At 37.2% G+C, this 21,448-nt stretch overlaps 1 protein-coding gene across 5 annotated transcripts in view; it reads left to right on the top strand.

Annotated features, from left to right (window-relative positions):
- The window catches only part of GRIA2 (glutamate ionotropic receptor AMPA type subunit 2), a 100,307-nt gene that overhangs the window by 62,240 nt on the left and 16,619 nt on the right, over positions 1–21,448 (top strand). For all 5 annotated transcript variants that reach the window (XM_075149434.1, XM_075149437.1, XM_075149435.1 and 2 more), the window contains exons 7-12: positions 13,559–13,726; positions 14,007–14,111; positions 14,823–14,933; positions 16,011–16,217; positions 16,722–17,092; positions 21,067–21,265. In XM_075149434.1, the coding sequence (XP_075005535.1) occupies positions 13,559–13,726; positions 14,007–14,111; positions 14,823–14,933; positions 16,011–16,217; positions 16,722–17,092; positions 21,067–21,265 (1,161 nt within the window). The remainder of the gene's footprint in view (positions 1–13,558; positions 13,727–14,006; positions 14,112–14,822; positions 14,934–16,010; positions 16,218–16,721; positions 17,093–21,066; positions 21,266–21,448) is intronic.

The raw sequence follows: 21,448 nt of genomic DNA, 5'->3' as shown, positions 1-21,448 counted from the left end.
CAGCATCCAAGTACAGTCCTGAAAATGGAGAAAGATACCTTTTTCTAAGAAAAAGTGCATTTCAAAGGAATGTGCTTTTCAAGAAAGAAAAACGTTGAAAACCTGTTCTACAGATGCCCAGAAGAGGACCTGGATCAAATTGCTTTAAAAACGTATCTTCACAATTTAAAAAATATTAATTGTAAGAAACTGCAGTCTTAGGATGTAGATGAGAAGAGACACCGATTTTAGTTATTGCTGTACTGTACCTGTACTGATTAAAAAAACCCACAAGATTTAAAGATTAAGCAGGACACTTAAAACTAGTGCTTTGCTGCCTTTTTACAAAAGGTCTTCTCATCTTTAAAAAGTAAAGCTGATATACTGTTTACCTCAGATTAAATTTCAAATGTATCTGTTGTAACCAAGGGTGTTGTCAGTCTCTGCATGCAATTCTAGAAGAGCTAATAATGTGTAGATCTTGAAACATACCACTGAGCATCCTGGTGAATTTCTTTGTCAAGTAGCAAAACAAAACCCACATTTAATTTTATAAGGGCCTAATAACAATAAGTTGAAATCCCCTTTTGATCCGTTACTGTGTATTTACAAATATGCTGGGCTTGCTGGGCTTTCTGAGCCTTAGTGTTGTGTCAGGCTATTATGTCTAAGGCAAACCTCTTGCTGTTGTGGAAGGACTCTGAAGGACAACACATCCATTCACCTCCAACTGCTCCAACTTCCTAATCTGATTAATCCATTCTGTTTGGGGGCAGCCTTTGGTCTAATTCCAGGAAGAAGCTCAATTCATACTTCTTGAAGGCTAGTGAGACATGATAAGTACTAAGCTTAAAGTATACAAGTATAAGTTGGGAGAGGAGTGGTGGGAGAGGAGTGGCTGGACATCAGCGCTGCAGGAAGGGATCTGGGGGTGCTGGTTGACAGCAGACTGAATAGGAGTCAGCAGTGTGCCCTGGCAGCCAAGAAGGCAAACCGCATCCTGGGGTGCATCAAACACAGTGTAACCAGCCGGTTAGAAGAGGTGATTATCCCACTGTATTCAGCCTTGGTGCGGCCTCACCTTGAGTATTGTGTGCAGTTCTGGGCCCCACAATTTAAGAAGGATGTGAAGGTCCTTGAATGTGTCCAGAGGAGGGCAACAAAGCTGGTGAAAGGGCTGGAAGGCATGTCCTGTGAGGAGTGGCTAAGGACTTTGGGCTTGTCTAGTTTGGAGAAAAGAAGGCTGAGGGGGGACCTCATTGCTCTCTACAGCTCCCTGAGGAGGGGAAGTGGAGAGAGAGGTGCTGGTCTCTTCTCCCTGATACCCAGTGGTAGGACACGTGGGAATGGTTCAAAGCTGCGCCAGGGGAGGTTTAGGCTGGACATTACGAAGCATTTCTTTACCAAGAGGGTGGTCAAACAGGCTTCCTAGTGAGGTGGTCAATGCCCCAAGCCTGTCAGTGTTTAAGAGGCATTTGGACAATGCCCTCAACAACATGCTTTAACTTTTGGTCAGCCCCGAATTGGTCAGGCTGTTGGACTGGGTGATCGTTGTAGGTCCCATGCAACTGAAATAGTCTATGCTATTCTCTAAAGTCATCCTAGTCTGTGATGAGCTTTTCTAAGAGCAACCTTAGGCTTAGTGAGTGCAAGAAGTATCTGAGACAACTTGCGTATGATGTATACAGAAACTACGTGCAGCATGCAGAAAAGAATTTGGGGCTGCCTGTTTGAAAACCTAAAGCAGTTCAGACTTGTAGAAAATACCATTGTGTTGGAACATGATAACAACCCCAGTACTCATTGCAGCTGTTTTTGATGGCTTTAACTGCTTCATGCTGGTATATTATGTTTCAGTTGTTCAGAATTCATACGATTGTATTTCAAGCTTCATAATCTCTTCATACACACACACACAATTAATGTGTAGCTAAGATAACAAAACGATAGAGTAGTTTTGCCTTCCGATTTTTTTGCCTTTAGTAGTTTCACATTTTCAAGTCTCTTTTTTATAGACAAGTCATCTAGTCTTTTAGAAAATTATTAAGAAATCTGTTTTGGTTTTTTTTAAAGATTATGTGATTCTAGAATTTGAAGTGTCTGTATCATACCAAAAAGTGTGCTCATTATGATAAAATTGCAAAAGTTGAAAACTGCCAGTCTTAAACCGTAAGTCAGGAAGAATGAAGCTTGTAATTGAAAGCTGCTGGTTTAACTCTACTGGTGCTGATTTATCTTAAGGATGGAATACAGAGAACATGCAGACAAATATAAAAGTACTTATTTACCTTGCAGAAATAATTAAAATTTAGATGACTCACTGATAATAAGAAACAAAGAAGAGAAGAGTGAAAACATTTCTTCAAACTGGGAATTCGGAAAGCACTTGTCTAAATATAGACTAAGCAAAAGTGTGCAATTAGTGAATTAGACAATACCTTCATTTTGGGGCATGCCTCTTATGATTGCAGCGTGTTGGAAAATGGTTTTATAATACCAGGCATTTTAATAAGAGTTATAAGTGATATTCTGTTGCACCTGCTACAGTTTTAATGGGAAAATATGATTGATTATGCCTGAATTCAAGTAGATTATAAAGATTTATAAATAAGAATTTAAAAAAATCAGTTGATTTCAGTATTTATTACATGATTTAATCAGGAACTGCACCGGAGTCAAATTTTTTTTTTTTTAAAGTGCCCTTGTAAAACTGTAGGTTTGTGAGATTTTTCTGCCCACGTTTTCCAGTCCTCGTGTTTTGGTTTCCTGGGCATGAAAAATATACATCTAGCAGTTGGCGTTCTAGCTACCTGGTTTCACTGGGCTTTTCAATCCCAGTATTCAATCTTCTCTGCTTGCAAAAATATATATGAAAAATGTGGGTGTAAGAAATTTTTCTTCTTTTCTTTTTTTTTCTTTTTTTTCCTGGTAAGTGAATTTGTGCAAAGTGTATTATAATATCAAGTCCACGTACCCCTCCTACAGATTGTTACAGAGAATGGGGATGATTCAGCATATATTAAAACCAAATTAAAAGATCATTTAGTGTGGCTTTATTTAATAGGCTAGTCAAAAATTCTAATCTAAAGAATCCTCATATGAAATTCCAATTTAGAATCATTTCTACTGCAGTGTTGTTCAGCTTCTAGGGTAAATAATTTATTTCTATTTACCTATATAGGACTTTCTGTTGACTATGAGTAAAAATAATATAGCTGAAGAGCCTAATGGAATTTTCAGGTTATTATCATTCATATAGTATCAGTCATTTTATAAGACAGAATGATGCAATCTCTAATCTCTTTTCTACCATTTTCATTAATTGCACCAACCATGAATTATTTTACTAGAAAATGATCTAGAATACATTTTTATGATCATCTCAATAACTTTTTCTTGGTTAAAAGCTCAACTCAAGGATATTTACCATAGTTAATAATGCTTGGATGGCCATTTTTATCATAAAAAGAGCAGTGATTGAAGACTGTATTTCAGTAAATATTTTGTAAAAGAGCATTTTATATTTTAAAATTTATATCTCCTGTAAATCACATATGCTTACTGCTTTATGACTAACCTTAATTTTTGAAGAGGAAGTGACTTTTGTGATAGAACATCGGAATTTAAAAAGACTCAAGTACGTTTTTAGGGTACAGCAGTAAAAAAAAAAAAACAAAACCAAACCAAACAACAACCCCCCCCCCACCAAACAACAACCAACCCCCTTTCCCCCAAAAAAAATCCCCCACTTTAACACTTTAAACATTCATACTAGCTCTTTCAAATCCATTTCTTACAGCGTGAATTTTCAGCCAAGTCTTTTGCCTTCCTATTTGTACATTTTGTTCTCATCCTCTGCTTTAATTTTTCCTACTTGGTCTATTTTCACTACTATAACCGTAGGCTTCAGTTTTTGCTGCTGGATCCTGCTGATTTTTAACAGTGTGAAGAGTGACATACTTTCCTCTAACTTAGCCTTGAAGAAAAAGGTTTTATGTATTCATATGGTAACAATTATAAAGGCATATGTTCTTTGTGGTTTACAGTAAATTAAAGGTGATTTTATCATCAGTGGCATTGCTGTTTTGCAAGTGCATTCTCTTTAAAGTTAGAAGTAGATCATACAAATAATTGTAAAATCTTACTTATTTTATCAGTATGTATATTTTCTACAGGCAGTGGCATGGATTAGAAGACAACATCTTTTTTTATAAATAAAATGCTGTGGGTTCAAATCCAAATAATTGTTTTTATTATTTCTGTCAAGCTCTATGGATTTAAATCCAAGTAATTGGTTTTAATTTTTTGTCAAGCTCTGTGTGTTTTTTGGTGATATAAAGTTCACCAGGAGTAAGCTTTAGGTTTGAGACTTAGGAGGGTTTAAAAAGCTTCTAGAAAAATGGAAAACAATAGGGCAAGAATTAATAGACTTTTTAAGGAACTTAATAAAAAGAAGTGAATTTAGATAGTAAACTTTTCAGCCAATGAGTAATGACTCATTGAGTCAAAATTGAGATTTTAAGAACCTCCGTGATTTGAGGTTCAAAGAAGTTGCTACATAAATGTAGTGAATGTACTATTTATACAAATATGAAAATTATTAATAGTTTAGAGCTGTTTCTGCCTTTACTCCTCCTGATTTATGTACTTTCAATTATTTAGAATTTTTCAGAGGGAGAAGGAAAGGTATAAGGTAGAGAAAAAAGATAGAGTGTGCAGATTTGCATTAAAAGCTACTGTACTCCTTTCAAGATCTTGTTTTAATACCTGTTAGTTGTTCTTTCTCATTAAGAAGTGTTTAAAGGAAAGATAATTTTGTTTTGCAGAATGATAGATTTAGAAAAAAAGGCTACAGCTGTGAACATGTGTTTGGTTGGTGGTTTTTGTTGGTTTTTTGTTGGTGGTGGTGGTGGTGGTTTTTTTTAATAATACTAGCATAAAAACTGCCATGCTGTTTTTAATGGCACTGGCTAGGAGAACACATTGCAGAACTTGGTGTCTGCTTCAGTATTTCATTGACTTTAAATTCCTTATACATAATTATTGGAGCAACAGCAAAATAAAAGCCTGGTACAGCAGTGCACTGCACTATAACAGCATTACTGACCACTCTGAGCGAACAACATTGAATCATTTCACCAGTTGCACGCTTTAGGTCCATTCGCCATGATCAACAAGAGCTGAGACAAAACAACATGGTACACCTGGAGTAAATGGCAGGATGCTTTTGAAAGCATCTGCCCATCTTTCTGTGGGCACAGATGGCTTAGTTGAGACAAAGGTCAAAGGATTTCTAAGATTGTCTGACATGGCGAAGCTCTTTTTCTCTAATGCATTTTCAGAAAATAAAGAGGCCACAGTGTTAGGCTAATCTGACCTTCTGAATAATGGAAGGGATAAGGTCCCACACAGCTTCTGTATTAACACTCCTGAATGAGTGTAAGACATGCATGCTGACTTTCTGTTCTTTTGATTGGAAAAAGGTCTGGAACTTCGGTAGATCCAAATGCCAATGCTATTAATAAGATCTGGCATTGCTCTGCTTCCTCCTGGAAGACAGGCTTTGTTGCTAAGACTTGCCAAGATCCATAATTTTTTTCTTCTCTGACATCTTTCTGATATTGTGAAGAAACATCTTTTACAGTAGCATTAGCTCTTCTCTTTGGCCATTGCATTAAATCTAATGAAAGACCAAAGTACTTTAAAACCTCTGTCCTCGTTGTAAAATCAAAAAAAAGAAAAAAAGGGGAGAAGGGAAAAAAAAAAAAAAGGCAGGTACCTGCACTGTTTTTTCTTGTGCTGAATTAGCACCTGTGATGACTCTAGTGAGAAGAATGTTCTTCTTGATTGGAAGTAATCTTGGGGGAGGAACTACAGTCCTGGAATCTCCTTTCTATTACAGTAGTAGGTGAAATAGATAGAAAGGCCAAGCACCTCGGGGTTCATGAATCTTGTGATCTTTGCTATATTCAGTTTTAAAAGGAGTGAAAGAAGGTCACGTTCCCCTATAAATACCCTACAGTGGGAGCGTTAGGATAATTCAAGTGCCCCAGTCTTGTCAGTGTCTGCTGCATGTCCTCTGAGCGTGTCTTTCAAATAGGAGTTAGACTTCCAGGGATGTAGGCTTAGGCAGGTGCCTAGCTACTGGGCTAGAAAACAAAGCTGTTCTGGGTGTGCCCAGAAGGCAGCCTGTCTAAACCAAACAAGGGGATACCTAAAGAACTTAACCTGCTGATTTTGTGATGTGTTTTTCTGGATAGGAGTTTTGGACCTGAACGCTTTAATTTTTCTAAGGTTGGTTGAGGCATTCTTTGCATCTGGCGGTCTGCCCAAAACATTACAGTGTTTCGGAGCAAAAATACCTATTACTTATTTAGCTGTTCTGTGTACACAGAATGCTGGAATTGCTTTTAAATAAAGGCTGTCATCAATATGTAAGTTGGTCTGACTCTACAACCTCTGGAAACAAAATTTAATAAAGATAGTGTATTTGTTAAGATAAATAGGGCTTGATCTCTAACCTCATCTTTACTGAGATTAATTAAAAAAACCTTTTTTTGAAGATCTGGTAATTTTACTTTTTATTTATTTCTCTTCCCCTTTTAGTCAGGACCAGGATTGTTATAAAAAAGTTACAAATAATCAATGGATACTTTCAAATATCTTGCATATATACAGTTATTTTCAGCTGGAAGCAAGTCTGTAAAAGCTGCCTGTTTTCACAAGAGCTCCATTCTAATGTAAAGATCAAAGAGGAAAAGGCAAGCTTACGGTCTTTTCTGGACTCCCTGACCTCTACCTCATATCCCCAGTGTTTGAAACATTCCCGTAGGTAATGAAGATGCTCCTGTGCTTAAAGCCCAGAATGAAGTTTGAATGGCAACTGGCCAGACATGCTGCTTCATACAAACACCGTTCATGCTAATGCTGATACAGAACAAATGAGAAGAATGCATGATTATGAGCACAGTTAAAAACCATCTGGATTTACAATGACATTTATGTGTACAATATTTGACAATGTCTCTTACTTCTATTGAAAGTAACTATTTGCACTCCCATGCTCTGTCATAACAGTGTGCAAAGTATCACAAGAGATCCTGAAGGAGGTAGCCATTTCCCATCAGTTAGTGAATTTTCCACTAACTATTTCATCTGTCAAGCCACTTTCAAATGTTTTCCAAGGTGTGTGTAATACTGTCCATTTCAAAATAGCCCATAGATACATTAATTAAAGAAAGACCTTAAGAAAGAGGTGGCTGAGTTACATTAGTTTGACTGCATTGAAAGTCAACAGGAGGTAGTTGCCCAGTTCCTTTACTAGTTCTTGACAAGTAACTTTGTCTCTCATTCTTTTTGCTTGAGGGTTTATGTATGTATATACCCATTTTTATATATAATATATAAAAATGTAGGAATGCTTCTATATCTGTATACCAATCTCTAGCAGTTACTTCTGAAATTATAAGCAGTTTGGTAGAGTTTTGTGAGTGTTTTGACCAAAAAGCAACAATTATAGTACAAAGCACTATGAAAAGGCAATTCTGCTTTTGTGGTACATACTAGCAGTCAAGTAGAGAAATACTTCATTGTGGGGAAAAATGTAAAAAAACTCAGATGAGAGATTTTATTAAATATAATCCTCAAAGCAAAATAAAGCTGTAACATTTATTAAAACAAGACACCATTTGATATCTCAGTTTAGTCTGTGTATAGTTTAGCGAAGTATTACAAGGTGATAAAATGCATAGTGAACCACTGGAAAAAAAATTGCTAGTGTAGGGCAGTAAGCCAAACATTTAATATACCCACAATCTACAAAGACACACAGTTTGTGTCTTTGTTATATATAAAAGACACACAGTTTGTGTCTTTGTTGTATATTTATTGCCTCTGATGTATATTTCTTGGTATTTAAGTATATTTAAATTGTTTAAATATAAGGAAAATTGCTGAACGTTTGCTTATACCAATTGATTCTACCCACCTGCTCTTGCAACAAATAACATTTCCTATATTACCTCTCTTTGAATCTTACCTCCCTCCAAGGAAAAATATTTATATCTGATTTTAGACCTCCTTTCTCTTAACTTCTGTTAGTGATACAGAGTATCCCTTCTCCTGCTGTTCCAATAGCAGTCCCCCATACGTGGTGAGGAATCCTCTTTGCGCCTGTTTCAGACTGATTTCAGCTTTCTTGAACGCTGCTTCAGCTGCGTATGCCGTTCTGGCTGAGGTCTCCCTAGTGTCTTGTACACTAGCACTGTGTTCTTTGACTCTGCTGGTACAGTCTCTGCCCAAAATATCCTATTATTTTGTTTGTCTTTCTCACTGTTGTGTTAGATTAGGGCTGAATGGCTAGTTCATAGTCCCCTTGAGTGGTTTTAATTTGTTTTTAGTGTGTCTTCAGTGTAGACATATGTATCTAAGCTGATCACCCTGGACTCCTCTAGTAGTCTCAGAAGTCTCTGGAGATCAAATTAATGGAAGGCACGATTCTAAAGCACGGTTCATTTCATCTTAAAGAAGGTGTCTAACATGGGTCAAATGACTCACACCTTAAAATGCTTATTTTTCTTCTCTGACTGTAAAAAAATAACTAGTATGTCAAGGACAGATTTAGACATTGCAGATATCCAAATCAAGAGAAAAAGAATTCTACTTCTTGTGATTCAGAATACTTCCCTTTTTTTTTTATTTGTCTTCACATTTTCATTTATTTTCTACTGCTCAACTATATTCTTTTAATGTTGCATTTTAAATCTCTAAGCATATCTCTCAACTTTGTCTTTAGCACATTGACAGGCATTAGGTTAAACAGAGGACTAACAGGCTAACATTATGTGATTAAATCTTTTTATAATATCTTCCAGCTTTAAAATATATATATTAAAAAATCTGGTGTTTCTGGGGGTGTCTTCTGCAATTTCATCTTCAGAAGATTCAGTTAGTGGTTGTATGAAGGACAATACTGGGCCTTTTAGTTAAAGATTTCTGGTATCTTCTGAATTACTGGACAACAGCTAAAGTTACAAAAGCCAACATCGTGCCTGTTTTTCTTGGACAGCACATGATTAATATCTTCTGCTTAGTCTGGGATGACTTTGTTTTGTCTTTACTTTTCAAATTCATCTTCTCAATTGCAGCTTACAAATTTTATTAAGGTCTATAGTACATTTTAAATTTAAGTTAATAAAATCGCATATGGACCTTGTGTTTTCTTTTCTTGGCAATTAGGGCATTTATTTAGAGAGACAGAATTCTTTTCATCTGGCATGCATGCTATCTGTGTTTCATAGCAAATAACATAAAATCCTTAGGCACTTCAGTCACTATATTGTAGTTTAAATTATCAGCTTATTACTATCATAGTTCTAGAATTACGAGGAAGCGAGACTTTTTTTTTGCATGTTCTTTGCCATGCTTTAATTAATATGGGTGATTCTGTAGGAACTATAGGATAGTACCTATACTATTTTATATTAAAGTTATAGAATCATAGAATCATTAAGGTTGGAAAAGACCTCTAAGATCATCGAGTCCAACCGTCAACCCAACACTACCATGCCCTCTACACCATGTCCCTAAGTGCCTCACCTACACGTCTTTTAAATACCTCCAGGGATGGTGACTCAACCACTTCCCTGGGCAGCCTGTTCCAAGGCCTGACCACCCTTTCAGTAAAGAAATTTCTCCTAATGTCCAATCTAAACCTCCCGTGGTGCAACTTGAGGCCATTTCCTCTCGTCCTATCGCTAGTTACTTGGCAGAAGAGACCAACCCCCACCTCGCTACAACCTCCTTTCAGGTAGTTGTAGAGCGCGATGAGGTCTCCCCTCAGCCTCCTCTTCTCCAGGCTAAACAACCCCAGTTCCCTCAGCCGCTCCTCATAAGACTTGTGCTCCAGGCCCTTCACCAGCTTCGTTGCCCTTCTCTGGACACGCGCCAGCACCTCCATGTCCTTCTTGTAGTGAGGGGCCCAAAACTGAACACAGTGTTCGAGGTGTGGCCTCACCAGTGCCGAGTACAGGGGCACGATCACCTCCCTACTCCTGCTGGCCACACTATTTCTGATACAGGCCAGGATGCCATTGGCCTTCTTGGCCACCTGAGCACACTGCCGGCTCATGTTCAGCCGGCTGTCAACCAGCACCCCCAGGTCCTTTTCCTCTGGGCAGCTTTCCAGCCACTCTTCCCCAAGCCTGCAGCGTTGCCTGGGGTTGTTGTGGCTGAAGTGCAGGACCCGGCACTTGGCCTTGTTGAACCTCATACAGTTGGCCTCAGCCCATTGATCCAGCCTGTCCAGGCCCCTCTGCAGAGCCTTCCTACCCTCCAGCAGATCAACACTCCCGCCCAGCTTAGTGTCATCTGCAAACTTACTGAGGGGGCACTTGATCCCCTCGTCCAGATCGTTGATAAAGATATTGAACAGGACCGGCCCCAGTACTGAGCCCTGGGGAACACCGCTCGTGACCGGCCGCCAACTGGATTTAACTCCGTTCACCACAACTCTCGGGGCTCGGCCGTCCAGCCAGTTTTTTACCCAGCGAAGAGTGCACCTGTCTAAGCTGTGAGCCGCCAGCTTCTCTAGGAGAATGCTGTGGGAGACAGTGTCAAAGGCTTTACTGAAGTCCAGGTAGACCACATCCACAGCCTTTCCCTCATCCACCAGGTGGGTCACCTGGTCATAGAAGGGGATCAGGTTGGTCAAGCAGGACCTGCCTTCCATGAACCCGTGCTGGCTGGGCCTGATCCCCTGGTTGTCCCGCACATGGCTTGTGAGCGCCCTCAAGACGAACTGCTCCATGATCTTCCCCGGCACCGAGGTCAGGCTGACCGGCCTGTAGTTCCCCAGATCCTCCTTCCGGCCCTTCTTGTAGATGGGCGTCACACTGGCAAGCCTCCAGTCATCCGGGACCTCCCCAGTTAGCCAGGACTGCTGGTAAATGATGGAGAGCAGCTTGGCAAGCTCCTCCGCCAGCTCCCTCAGTACCCTCGGGTAGATCCCATCCGGCCCCATAGACTTGTGAGTGTCCAGGTGGCATAGCAGGTCGTTAACTTCTTCCTCTTGGATTATGGGGGGTTTATCCTGCTCGCTGTTCCTGTCTTCCAGCTCAGGGGGCTGAGTAGCCTGAGGATAACTGCTCTGACTATTAAAGACTGAGGCAAAGAAGGCGTTAAGTACCTCAGCCTTTCCTCATCCTTGGTGGCAACGTTCCCCCCCGCATCTCATAGAGGATGGAGATTCTCCATCAATTGCTGATTTTATCATGTAAGGTTGAAAATAACTGAAATGAAGTAGGAAATTTACTCTGCTGTAAAAGTAGTAGGCTGTAAGAACCCATCCCCCTTCCACAAAACAATATTCCAAATAGTGTTCTCACTTATTTTAATAGTGCAAATCAGAATGTGGTTGAATCACCGGTATAAAACAAAGTGAATCAAGACAGAGCTAATGCATCCTTTAACTTATGACAATTTTAGTTATGTATGCAGACACGCAGACACCCCTCTGCATGAGCAGGTTATCAGTCTGTCATTTTTTGTTTATGGTAATGAGTTCACTTTGTTTTAGTTTGTCAACTTTAAAACTACCTACAGCTTAATGAATAGATGTAATGAGCCCCATGAAGGTTATTAGGAGCTGAAATTGTATGCAGAGTAAAGCAGTAAGAAATGATGCATGGGCTGTTTACTTTCGTGGCATTTCCAACAACATGAAGATGTAAGATGCTTGTAAAATATTTTGAGATCCTTAGATTAAAGCTGAATTAACCTAAATTAAAGCATGTGGACTTTACATATGTGATGACATATAAACACATACAGATATATATTGATAGGCAAAGCCCTACACAAACTGAATATATGACTGAGTTGTGAATATTCTGGCCAGTAATTATATACTATAGGGATAATATTCTTGAAATAATACATTAAACATACCCCAATGATGAAATGAAACATAGGATGACTGAATTAGATAGCACTATAAATTCTTAATTAAACTCTCATTTTCATTGCTACCCAAAGTATGTTTCAGTGGTTAATGACAGTGCTGTATCCAAAGTTTCTCAAAACACTAGTGTGGTACAATATGCTTCTGTACTGCAAAGAGCTGCACTTAAAGCAGTATTGCTAGCCAGTCCCAGAAAAACGAGTCAGGGTCCTTTCTCTTCTCTCCATTACCTTCTCATCTCCAAATCCAAATCCATGTCCACCACTTAAATCACTGCTACTCCAGCAGTAGAAAGTATTAGCAGCTCCAGCCAGTCTTTCACTTCATTCTTCTGCTGTTCCCTTTAAAAAGTTCCGTACAAGTCACTGAGAGAACTTTCTTGAGAAGATTCACATTAATCACCCAGTAAGCTTATACATCTGAAAAAAGAGTTCCACCTTCCTTTTCTTCCTCTCCAAGGTCTAACAGCTGCATATAAAAATGACCTCAATTCAGGAGCCTGCCTTGATTACAATTACAAGAGCCTTTTGCATGACTTGAGCTAGCTAATTAAAATTCTCGTTGAAGTCTGAGCCATTGAAGCAAAGAGCCAATGTATCATTTCTCACTGCTTTACAGTTTATGTATTTTCAGCATCTAATAGCCTTCATAGGGATCATTGCATTCATTCATAAGGCTGTAAGTAGTTATATTCTGGCCCATCTTTCCAAAAATGTCCCTTAAATTTGGCATAATTGCAACGTTCTGGACTCATAAAGCCCATCCAACAAAGTCCTCGGTGTACGTGCACATGTGGTTTCTGTTCGGTTAGTTAGTTAAGATGTAAAATTTTCCAGTCACTGAAGATAACTGCTTTTGACTGTTTAGCCCCAGCTTCTGATGCATGTGATCGCAGGATTCTTCTCTGATGTCTCAGAAGTTGTAAAGCTCCTTATATTGTGTCAGACTAGGAACATGGGGCTCTTCCTCGCCTATGTTGTTCTTTGAGGGGCACCACTTCTTCCAGACTTCTCAGCCCAAAACCTGTTTTTGCACGGTGTTGACAAGGTATTGCATATTTGAAAATAGCTACCCCTGAGTTTTTATATTTAACAGATAAAAATTAAGCATGCGTATATACAAATATATGTTGTTTGGTTTTGTGTATGTGTATGTGGGAGGAGATGTAGTCTAGAGATCTGTATATAAATGCATCTCCATGAAGAGTGCAATCAGAGGAACAATTTCTTATTTTTAGAGGCTAACTCAAGTTAAATAGTGGAAATTATTTCTTTTTTCCCCTTTCACCTCCATGGACTTCCAGCCATATCTGCACACAGAACTGTTACACAGTTGTAGTGAGAAAGGAATGTAACTCACACTGAAAATGGCTGTAAATCTTCAGTTTAGACTTATTAGCACTGCCCCCAACCATTCTGGTGGAGAACATTTCATTAATTTGCATAGATGCCCCTCAGAGGGTAGTGACCTCCAAACCAAAGAAAAACTGGTCTGATTTCAAGTATATCTTACTGACCTTTTTATTTTTAGTATGTTTCTGTGTTTAATGGATTAATGAGGATTGGAAGGCATAGTGAATCTGAAGCTGGTTTTTAATTAAATATTTTCACTTCTTTTCAGTATACGTCTGCACTGACCTATGATGCTGTTCAAGTGATGACAGAAGCTTTCCGTAATTTGCGTAAACAGAGGATTGAGATCTCCAGAAGAGGAAATGCTGGAGATTGTCTTGCAAATCCAGCTGTACCCTGGGGTCATGGTGTAGAAATAGAAAGGGCATTGAAACAGGTAGCTTCCCTGGGGTGAATGCTGGGATGAGTGCATGTGTGAAATTCTTTATAAATGTTTGAAAAGAACCTTCCAGTCTCCTAACCTGCCTGGATCTTGCTGGGAATAATGTGGAAGTGAACTCCTCAGGAACATGTCTTATACTAAGATAATATATTAAGTATGGAAAAGAGTCTAAACTGAATGTTTTTGAAATATCAATAATCATTTATGGAAATACAAAATGCATTTTCTAGAAAGAAACAAAATTAATTCTTCTACTACTTTTATCTTCATATAGGTTCAGGTGGAAGGTCTAACAGGGAATATAAAGTTTGATCAGAATGGAAAGAGAATCAATTTTACAATAAACATCATGGAACTCAAAAGTACTGGTCCTCGGAAGGTAATTTGAATTGTCTTACGGTGTCTTTAAAGGTTTTACCATGCTAAGCAACGGGTTAAGGTAGGTAATGAAACATTATAGATTAATTAAAGCATGAGTTGTGATAATATTTATTCATAGGTGTATTCTACCAATGGTCTTGCAGAAAATGTGTGTTATTTCTTTCTAACAAATACAAGTTGTTATTTCTGGTAAGTACTACATAAGAGTATTTTCCTTTCAGTTTTGTGGATTAAACTTTTTGCTTTCTGATCTGAATTGCTAAATGTGAGCCAGTAATTGGGGGGATATGCTTTTGAACGATGAATGCCGAATACAGCTTTTCAGTGATGTTTCTTTGAATGTGATTATCTTTCTGCTCTAATTCCAAACTTTTCAGGAAAAGCCAGTTTCTCATGTCTTCCTAATCTGGAGTATTTCATAACCCTTTCAATCCTACAGTGTGTGATGTTGATGCTAAAACCTGTTAATATGTGAATGAAAATGGTATGCCTCTATTAGACAAATTAATGTGAACAAATGTCATTAGTTCAATCTTGTTACTATTTGTAATAGTCTTTAACTGCATAAATAGAAATATTTACACTGCTAAATCCATGGCTAAAATAGTTCTCTGTGAGCATAAATCAAGGGCATAGCAATAACATGCTTTACCTTTTCTATGAAAGTTCATATTCACTGGTCTCTGTGCATCCTATAAACTCTCTTTAGATTGGATATTGGAGTGAAGTGGACAAAATGGTTGTGAATCCTCTTGATGGCCCTCTTGGAAATGAATCTTCAGGACTAGAGAATAAGACTATTATTGTCACCACTATTTTGGTAATTAACCTCATATTTTGCCAGAAGACAGTCTGTCCTACAGTGCTTTGTTTCTTGTCATTATGCTAGTTTAAATAGATTGTCTTTTTATTATTCGAGGTTGTGACCTGTTATTCATTATGATACATAAATAAAATCTGGAAATTAAGGAAATGTATGTGATTCAGTATGTGGTTTTGTTCTGTAGAAGACAAATGGTCATTGAACATCCTGGAAAGTTAAAATTTTAGACATGAAAATGGAAATTAAATACCTGCTTTCAAAGGAGGGAACTTTGTCTGAGAGGCAGAACCATGGTGTTAGTTTTAGAGAATGTATTTTGCTAAGCAGGAAGGAGACTGGTTCTTATGCTTCAGAATTGTAGCTGCTATGGATTGGTGAAGTGTAAAAAAAAACATTAAAAGTTGTATTCTAGTTGTCTAGAAAATAACATTGTGTACCATCATAGAACAGCATTTTTCTGTAAGTTACACAGCTTCTTTATCAGTTTGGGCAAGTCACAGGCTAGCATAGGAATTTCACTGGATGCAAGAATACTTAGGTAGCAATTGAGCAAAGAAGAAATACATTACTTTAATAGTTACAGTTATCTTACCTATTGTTTGTGTAGTAACTCAATAAGATATAGCCTGGAGAGCCTGAAGTGTTTTCCCAGGGAGGAATGTGGTTGTGAAATAGGAAAGAATTTTCTTGTATTAAGACAAAACAAAAGCAACAAAATACCTTTGCTTTCTTCCATCCAAACTGTGTGAGAGAAAAAAACTGATTTTGGAACTTACTCTTTCTTTTCTAAATGCATAACTCCTGTTAACATTCATGGTCATTACTAACATACTGCTGGGAATCACTATACCTGTAAGTATTGTTATTTGTATATGACTGTGGAGAATGCAGCTTTTAAATGTGTTAAGGACATGTCACGATAATAATTAACACCTAACATACATAGCATGTATGATTCAGATGTTACCTTCTCTCTTTGTTTCACATGTAAAAGGAAACTTACTAATCTATGAAATGCACAACTGATACATCTGTCTCTTTTCCAATTAGCTAAGGCAAGTTCTTTCTGTGCAGGAGTCCCCATACGTCATGATGAAGAAAAATCACGAAATGCTTGAAGGAAATGATCGATATGAGGGCTATTGTGTGGACTTGGCTACAGAAATTGCTAAACACTGTGGATTCAAATATAAGCTCACAATTGTTGGGGATGGCAAGTATGGGGCAAGGGATGCAGACACGAAAATCTGGAATGGGATGGTTGGAGAACTTGTTTATGGGGTAAGAAAATCTTTTATAATAAAGCCATTAAAGATGACTGATGGAAGGAGTGGGATTTGGTTTAGTTTTCTCTGTAGAGGAAAATTATCTAATTCCTTTGATAGAGAATTAGTAACTGGAGTTGACATCAGAAATTTTGAAAGTAAAGCATGGAATTAGATTTTTAAATGCAAATGAAGTTGCGGGGAAGTGAGTGCATATTTCATCCTTCTGATCAGGTGAAAGGCAAAGTACTTTACTAACACTTTTAAATGTCATACACTTTTAAAAGGGCATGTGTAAAAAGGGAAGCTTGAAATACGCCAACCATATGGTTATATGTATTTCAGTAAGAAGACTTGCAACTAAAAATTTCTGAAATTCTCCATAGGACATTCTTGGTGAAACGAATGTTGCTGGTGTCTCTGCTGTCCTATTTTCCATTTGTGAAATGCAATTGAAACTAAACCATTCTTTGCTCTGATCATTGTATTAGCTATTATTTGCTTTTTTCTTCCTTTACAGAAAGCCGATATTGCAATCGCTCCATTAACTATAACATTGGTGAGAGAAGAGGTGATTGACTTCTCAAAGCCCTTTATGAGCCTGGGGATATCAATAATGATCAAGAAGCCTCAGAAGTCCAAGCCAGGAGTGTTTTCATTTCTTGATCCGTTAGCATATGAAATCTGGATGTGCATTGTTTTTGCCTACATTGGGGTCAGTGTAGTTTTATTCCTGGTCAGCAGATTTAGCCCATACGAGTGGCACACTGAGGAATTTGAAGATGGAAGAGAAACGCAAACTAATGAATCAACTAATGAATTTGGGATATTTAATAGTCTCTGGTTTTCCCTGGGTGCCTTTATGCAGCAAGGATGCGATATTTCGCCAAGGTTGGTTACTCGCCCATTTCAACTTTGTGCATTTTTGGTCTCAGCCATCTCAGCCAGAGGAGGTTCATGGTGCATATATTTTCACTCTCAGAAAGAAGTTAATTACTGTGTTTTTTCTCTCCCTAAAATCACAAAAATCCTTGAAATAAAAGCAGTTGTCTGTGACATAGGGTCATGATGTATTTGATCGATACTGTGTTAACGTCGATCATATATTTGCTAAGTGAAGTTATATACACCATGCAGAGACTGTGAAATGCATAAGGTTCAAGTCATTCCATGCCTTCTTGGAGGGGTACCGTGTTTTTGCTGCATATTCCCATTTTACAGTTGACAGTGCATATGGTTCACAACAACTGTAATGGGAAAAAAGGGTAACATACTAGTCATGAACTACACAGGCAGCACTTTTCTTCTAAAACTGACTACGTATCATAACACAGTTATTAACCCATTGTTTTTCTGCAGAAGAGCCCTAAATGGAAATAAAAGTGATGTGATGGCTCTAATTTCATGTGAATAGTTCCAAAACACTGCTGTTTTTTCATGGCCTAGTTTTAGAAAAGTCACAAAGGATATCGCTAAAATGAATTTGAAGGTCCAGTTTATAAATGCTTAATTCCTCATGGATTTTCACCTACTTTATTAGGGACAACTGTAAAGCACTTAAGTGAATTCCTTTGCAGCTCATTAAATATTCTATTTCCCTTGTGCACAAGTGGTTCTAGCCTTGATTCAGCAAAGTGGTAAGTAGGTAGGTAAATAACTACTTGCTGTTTGAAGGAACTATAGTGAGAAGTGAAATAGGGCAACTGGGTTTAAGGAAATCAAATCAGAAGACCTACCTAATTATACTAAGCAATTTAACTTTCTTCTGAACATCCTAAAGTAAGACAGGGAACAGGTCAATTTCTAGTGAGTCTAGAGGCTAGTGTGCAAAATAAATCACACCGAGGGAGCATTTCTTAGATATAAGTTGTGCATCCCAAAAGGTAACAGCAGGTTTTCAAGTTGTTCTACTGTGGAAATAGCAGAGCGTTTATTGTGTGAGAACTTTAGCAATTCTGTGTAAAGGCTCGCATATCACAGTGAGATATGCCAGCCTTTATGATGAAAGATGTGATAGATTTGGCAAGAATTGTACACAAGAAACGAGACAGTGAAGAGAAAGCCAATCGTTTCAGGTCATGAGAAGCTGTGTTAATTTTAGTCCTTTGGGGTTTTTGTATTGATTACACACTTCACAGGTTTAGTTGTCTGCAAAAAGTCCTCTATTAGCTACAAAATTATTTTTATTGAATCAAGGCCATAGTAGAATAACGATCTTTTTTTATTATTATTTTACTGGCTATTAAAGCATGACAGTTGTTGTGTATGGTTTGATAACTTTTGAAAGGTGAGGTAAGAATAATGATAGTAAATCGTCATCATAAAAGGTACATGAAACTAATCATTTTGGAGATTGAAGATTCAGTTTCAGTGAGGTGTCTAACAGCACTTTATTCCATTACGAACATATTTTTGAGGAAAGCAGTTAGTTTGTATGTTATCTGTTTATTATAAAAATAGAAAAGGGCTGAAAACACCTCAGTTATTTTTGTTCCTGCACCAAAACCATTACTATGGAATTTGAACTCCCTGCAAATGAATTAGAGCAGATATGAAAAGGAATCTCTTCAGACATTAGCAAAATGTCTTTGTGAAGTTAAGTTTTGCGTTATTGCTACTATCATTTCTCTAATAAAAGTGACAACCACTATAAGAATAGTCGAGTAGACAGGTAACTAGGGCTTCCTGACTCTGAAATAGAAGGTGGTGCTGAGTAAGACTGGACCACCTGGAAAGTGGTCTGCAATAGCAATTCCCATGTTGCCATGTAGTACAGAAACAATAAAATAGAATAGTGATATGATAACAATAACTTAGCAAAGTTTTCCTCATCTTTTTTGAGATGTGAGTGTACTCTCAGTACTGCCATGTCATACCTTTGTAAGTATAAAGTTTAGGTAATTGTGCACAGAAATTGTTATTTTAGTATTTAATAATCTGATGAATGAGGTGCTTGTACAATTGTGGATTCATACTAGCATATAATTATCAATCTTTAGAAACTTTTTGAAATGTACATAAAAAAGAAATTATTTATTGAACTGGGACAGACCTTACGGGAAAATTTTGAATACAAATGACAGTTAAAAAATTTTACCTATAAAATGTCATGTGGGAGCATAATGTCTGGATTGGCATTGAGCTTATTCTTTTTTTACAAAGTTGGTAGTGACTTTGCTGACAGATTATGGACTTTTGAAGATTGTTATAATTTATAGCAGATGTCATCAATACAGTATATAGTGCCATAAAATCAGCAGTTATTAAATACACGTTGTCAGAGATTTTACCTTGCAAATATACCTTTATCATATAATTCAGTTTTTTAATTGTAGAATTATTTTGTACTCATATTGCCTCCATGTCAAAATAAGTATTTAATATTTTTTCAAAGGTGACAGAAAGCATGTTTTTAGAATACATCTCAATTTAGAAGGAACTTGAAATATTTTCTTTCCTATGGTCCGTTTTAATAACATATTCTGGACCTTATCTGACTTGATTTTCATGTAGTAGAGTGAATTAGTGAGTCTGTTGTGACATGGAATAAGTCTTTTCATGTCTGAATTATCACAGAGATTTTTTACAATAGCAATTAGTAAAAATCATTTGTCCAGAATTGGTTCTTTTTATTTTTGTTCCCAGTTTAATAAATCAGTTTTACATAACTATTATGTTTTAATGTGTGTGTATATATATAGAGTTACATCTATCTATATATCTATATAAATATTTTGTCAGAATTAGTTTGAAATCTCATTCACAATACAGTAGGCTGGGTAAGTGATTTGTAATTTGTTTACTTAATAGATAGAGGAGACACATCAAGACATACCTAAGCTACTGCAACGCCTTAGTACTAGACTTTCAACTACATGCACATTTCTGCCAAATAATTAAGCACATCTCCAAAGATTATGTACTCCTTCCTATAATGTCTTGTTTGGAAACAAAGTAGTAAGTAATTTCAAAGTTTAAAGGATCAATTAAAAAATGTCAAGTTTGACAATAATGGCAGTATCAATAATTCTCTTCTATTAGTTTTCTAGTATTGAAAATCATTGAATTTCTCTAGTTGTGTGCTCTATACTGTTTTATATATTTTCTTGAGTTCTCTTTTCTTCTCTCTTCTTGAGCAGGAGATGCAAAACAAAGATCCATAAGAGCCCACCTGCTGCAGTCAAAAACATCAGATTATTATTATTTAAAAATACACTTTCTTCACCATTTTTCTGTATTATCACTGATCGTTTCATGTCCAGTCCTCAGTTTGTTAAATGCTTGACTTTTCAAAAGTTGTGTGTGCTTTTTAGCTTATGGATATTCCCTGGGCCAGTTTTTATTGCAAATAATGCTATTTGTTTCTCAGTATAGGTTGTCCACAGCAGCATAAGCCATTGTTTTGTGGAAATCAGTCTTTGTCTGAATGTCTTAGGAAAATAAGCAAGCTAAAGGCACTTAATTTTTAAGTGCATACTGGTTTATCTGAAAGCTTTGTTTCACTGATTTTGTTTGATCCCCTTCATAATGTCACAGAAATTCACTTCAGAGGGAATGACAAGCTTATGTGTTAAATATAGCACAGTATGATGCAAGCAGTTTCCTTTCAGGATGTTCAGAACTTTGAAGAACTGGATCACTAAATTCTCCCTAAAGTAAACTCTGGAGTCCTGATTTCAGCAAAGTCCAGGAGATGTAGTGGAGTATGCATTGATTTCCATCTGATTAGCATGTAGAGCTGCACTACGAGATAGCCTGAAATGCTTCCCTGTAGTATAATGCATCATTTGCATAAAACTGATAACATGTGTTCCTTTTTAGGACTTTCATTTCACTTTACAAATCCATTTCATACTTGTTATTAGATCCCTGTCTGGGCGCATTGTTGGAGGTGTGTGGTGGTTCTTTACCCTCATCATAATCTCATCCTACACGGCTAACTTAGCTGCCTTCCTGACGGTTGAGAGGATGGTGTCTCCCATTGAAAGTGCAGAGGATCTTTCCAAGCAAACAGAAATTGCTTACGGGACATTAGATTCTGGCTCCACTAAAGAGTTTTTTAGGGTAAGAATTTCTACTTTTTAGATTTCTGTTTTGTTTTAAATAGGTTTTCACTCATGTAAATGTGTTTTCCCTAGGCTTTATTAAAAGGCTGCTATAAAAATGTGGTATGTGCAGCCTAACTCACAAGTATAAGTGTTTTTGTTTATTCATTATCCTTACATTTTATTATCTATATATAAATAT

Source organism: Calonectris borealis, chromosome 4 (assembly GCF_964195595.1).
Source record: "Calonectris borealis chromosome 4, bCalBor7.hap1.2, whole genome shotgun sequence".
NCBI classification, from domain to species: Eukaryota; Metazoa; Chordata; class Aves; order Procellariiformes; family Procellariidae; genus Calonectris; species Calonectris borealis.
Note: the sequence above shows the minus strand (reverse complement) of the source record. Positions and strands in the feature narration are given on the sequence as shown.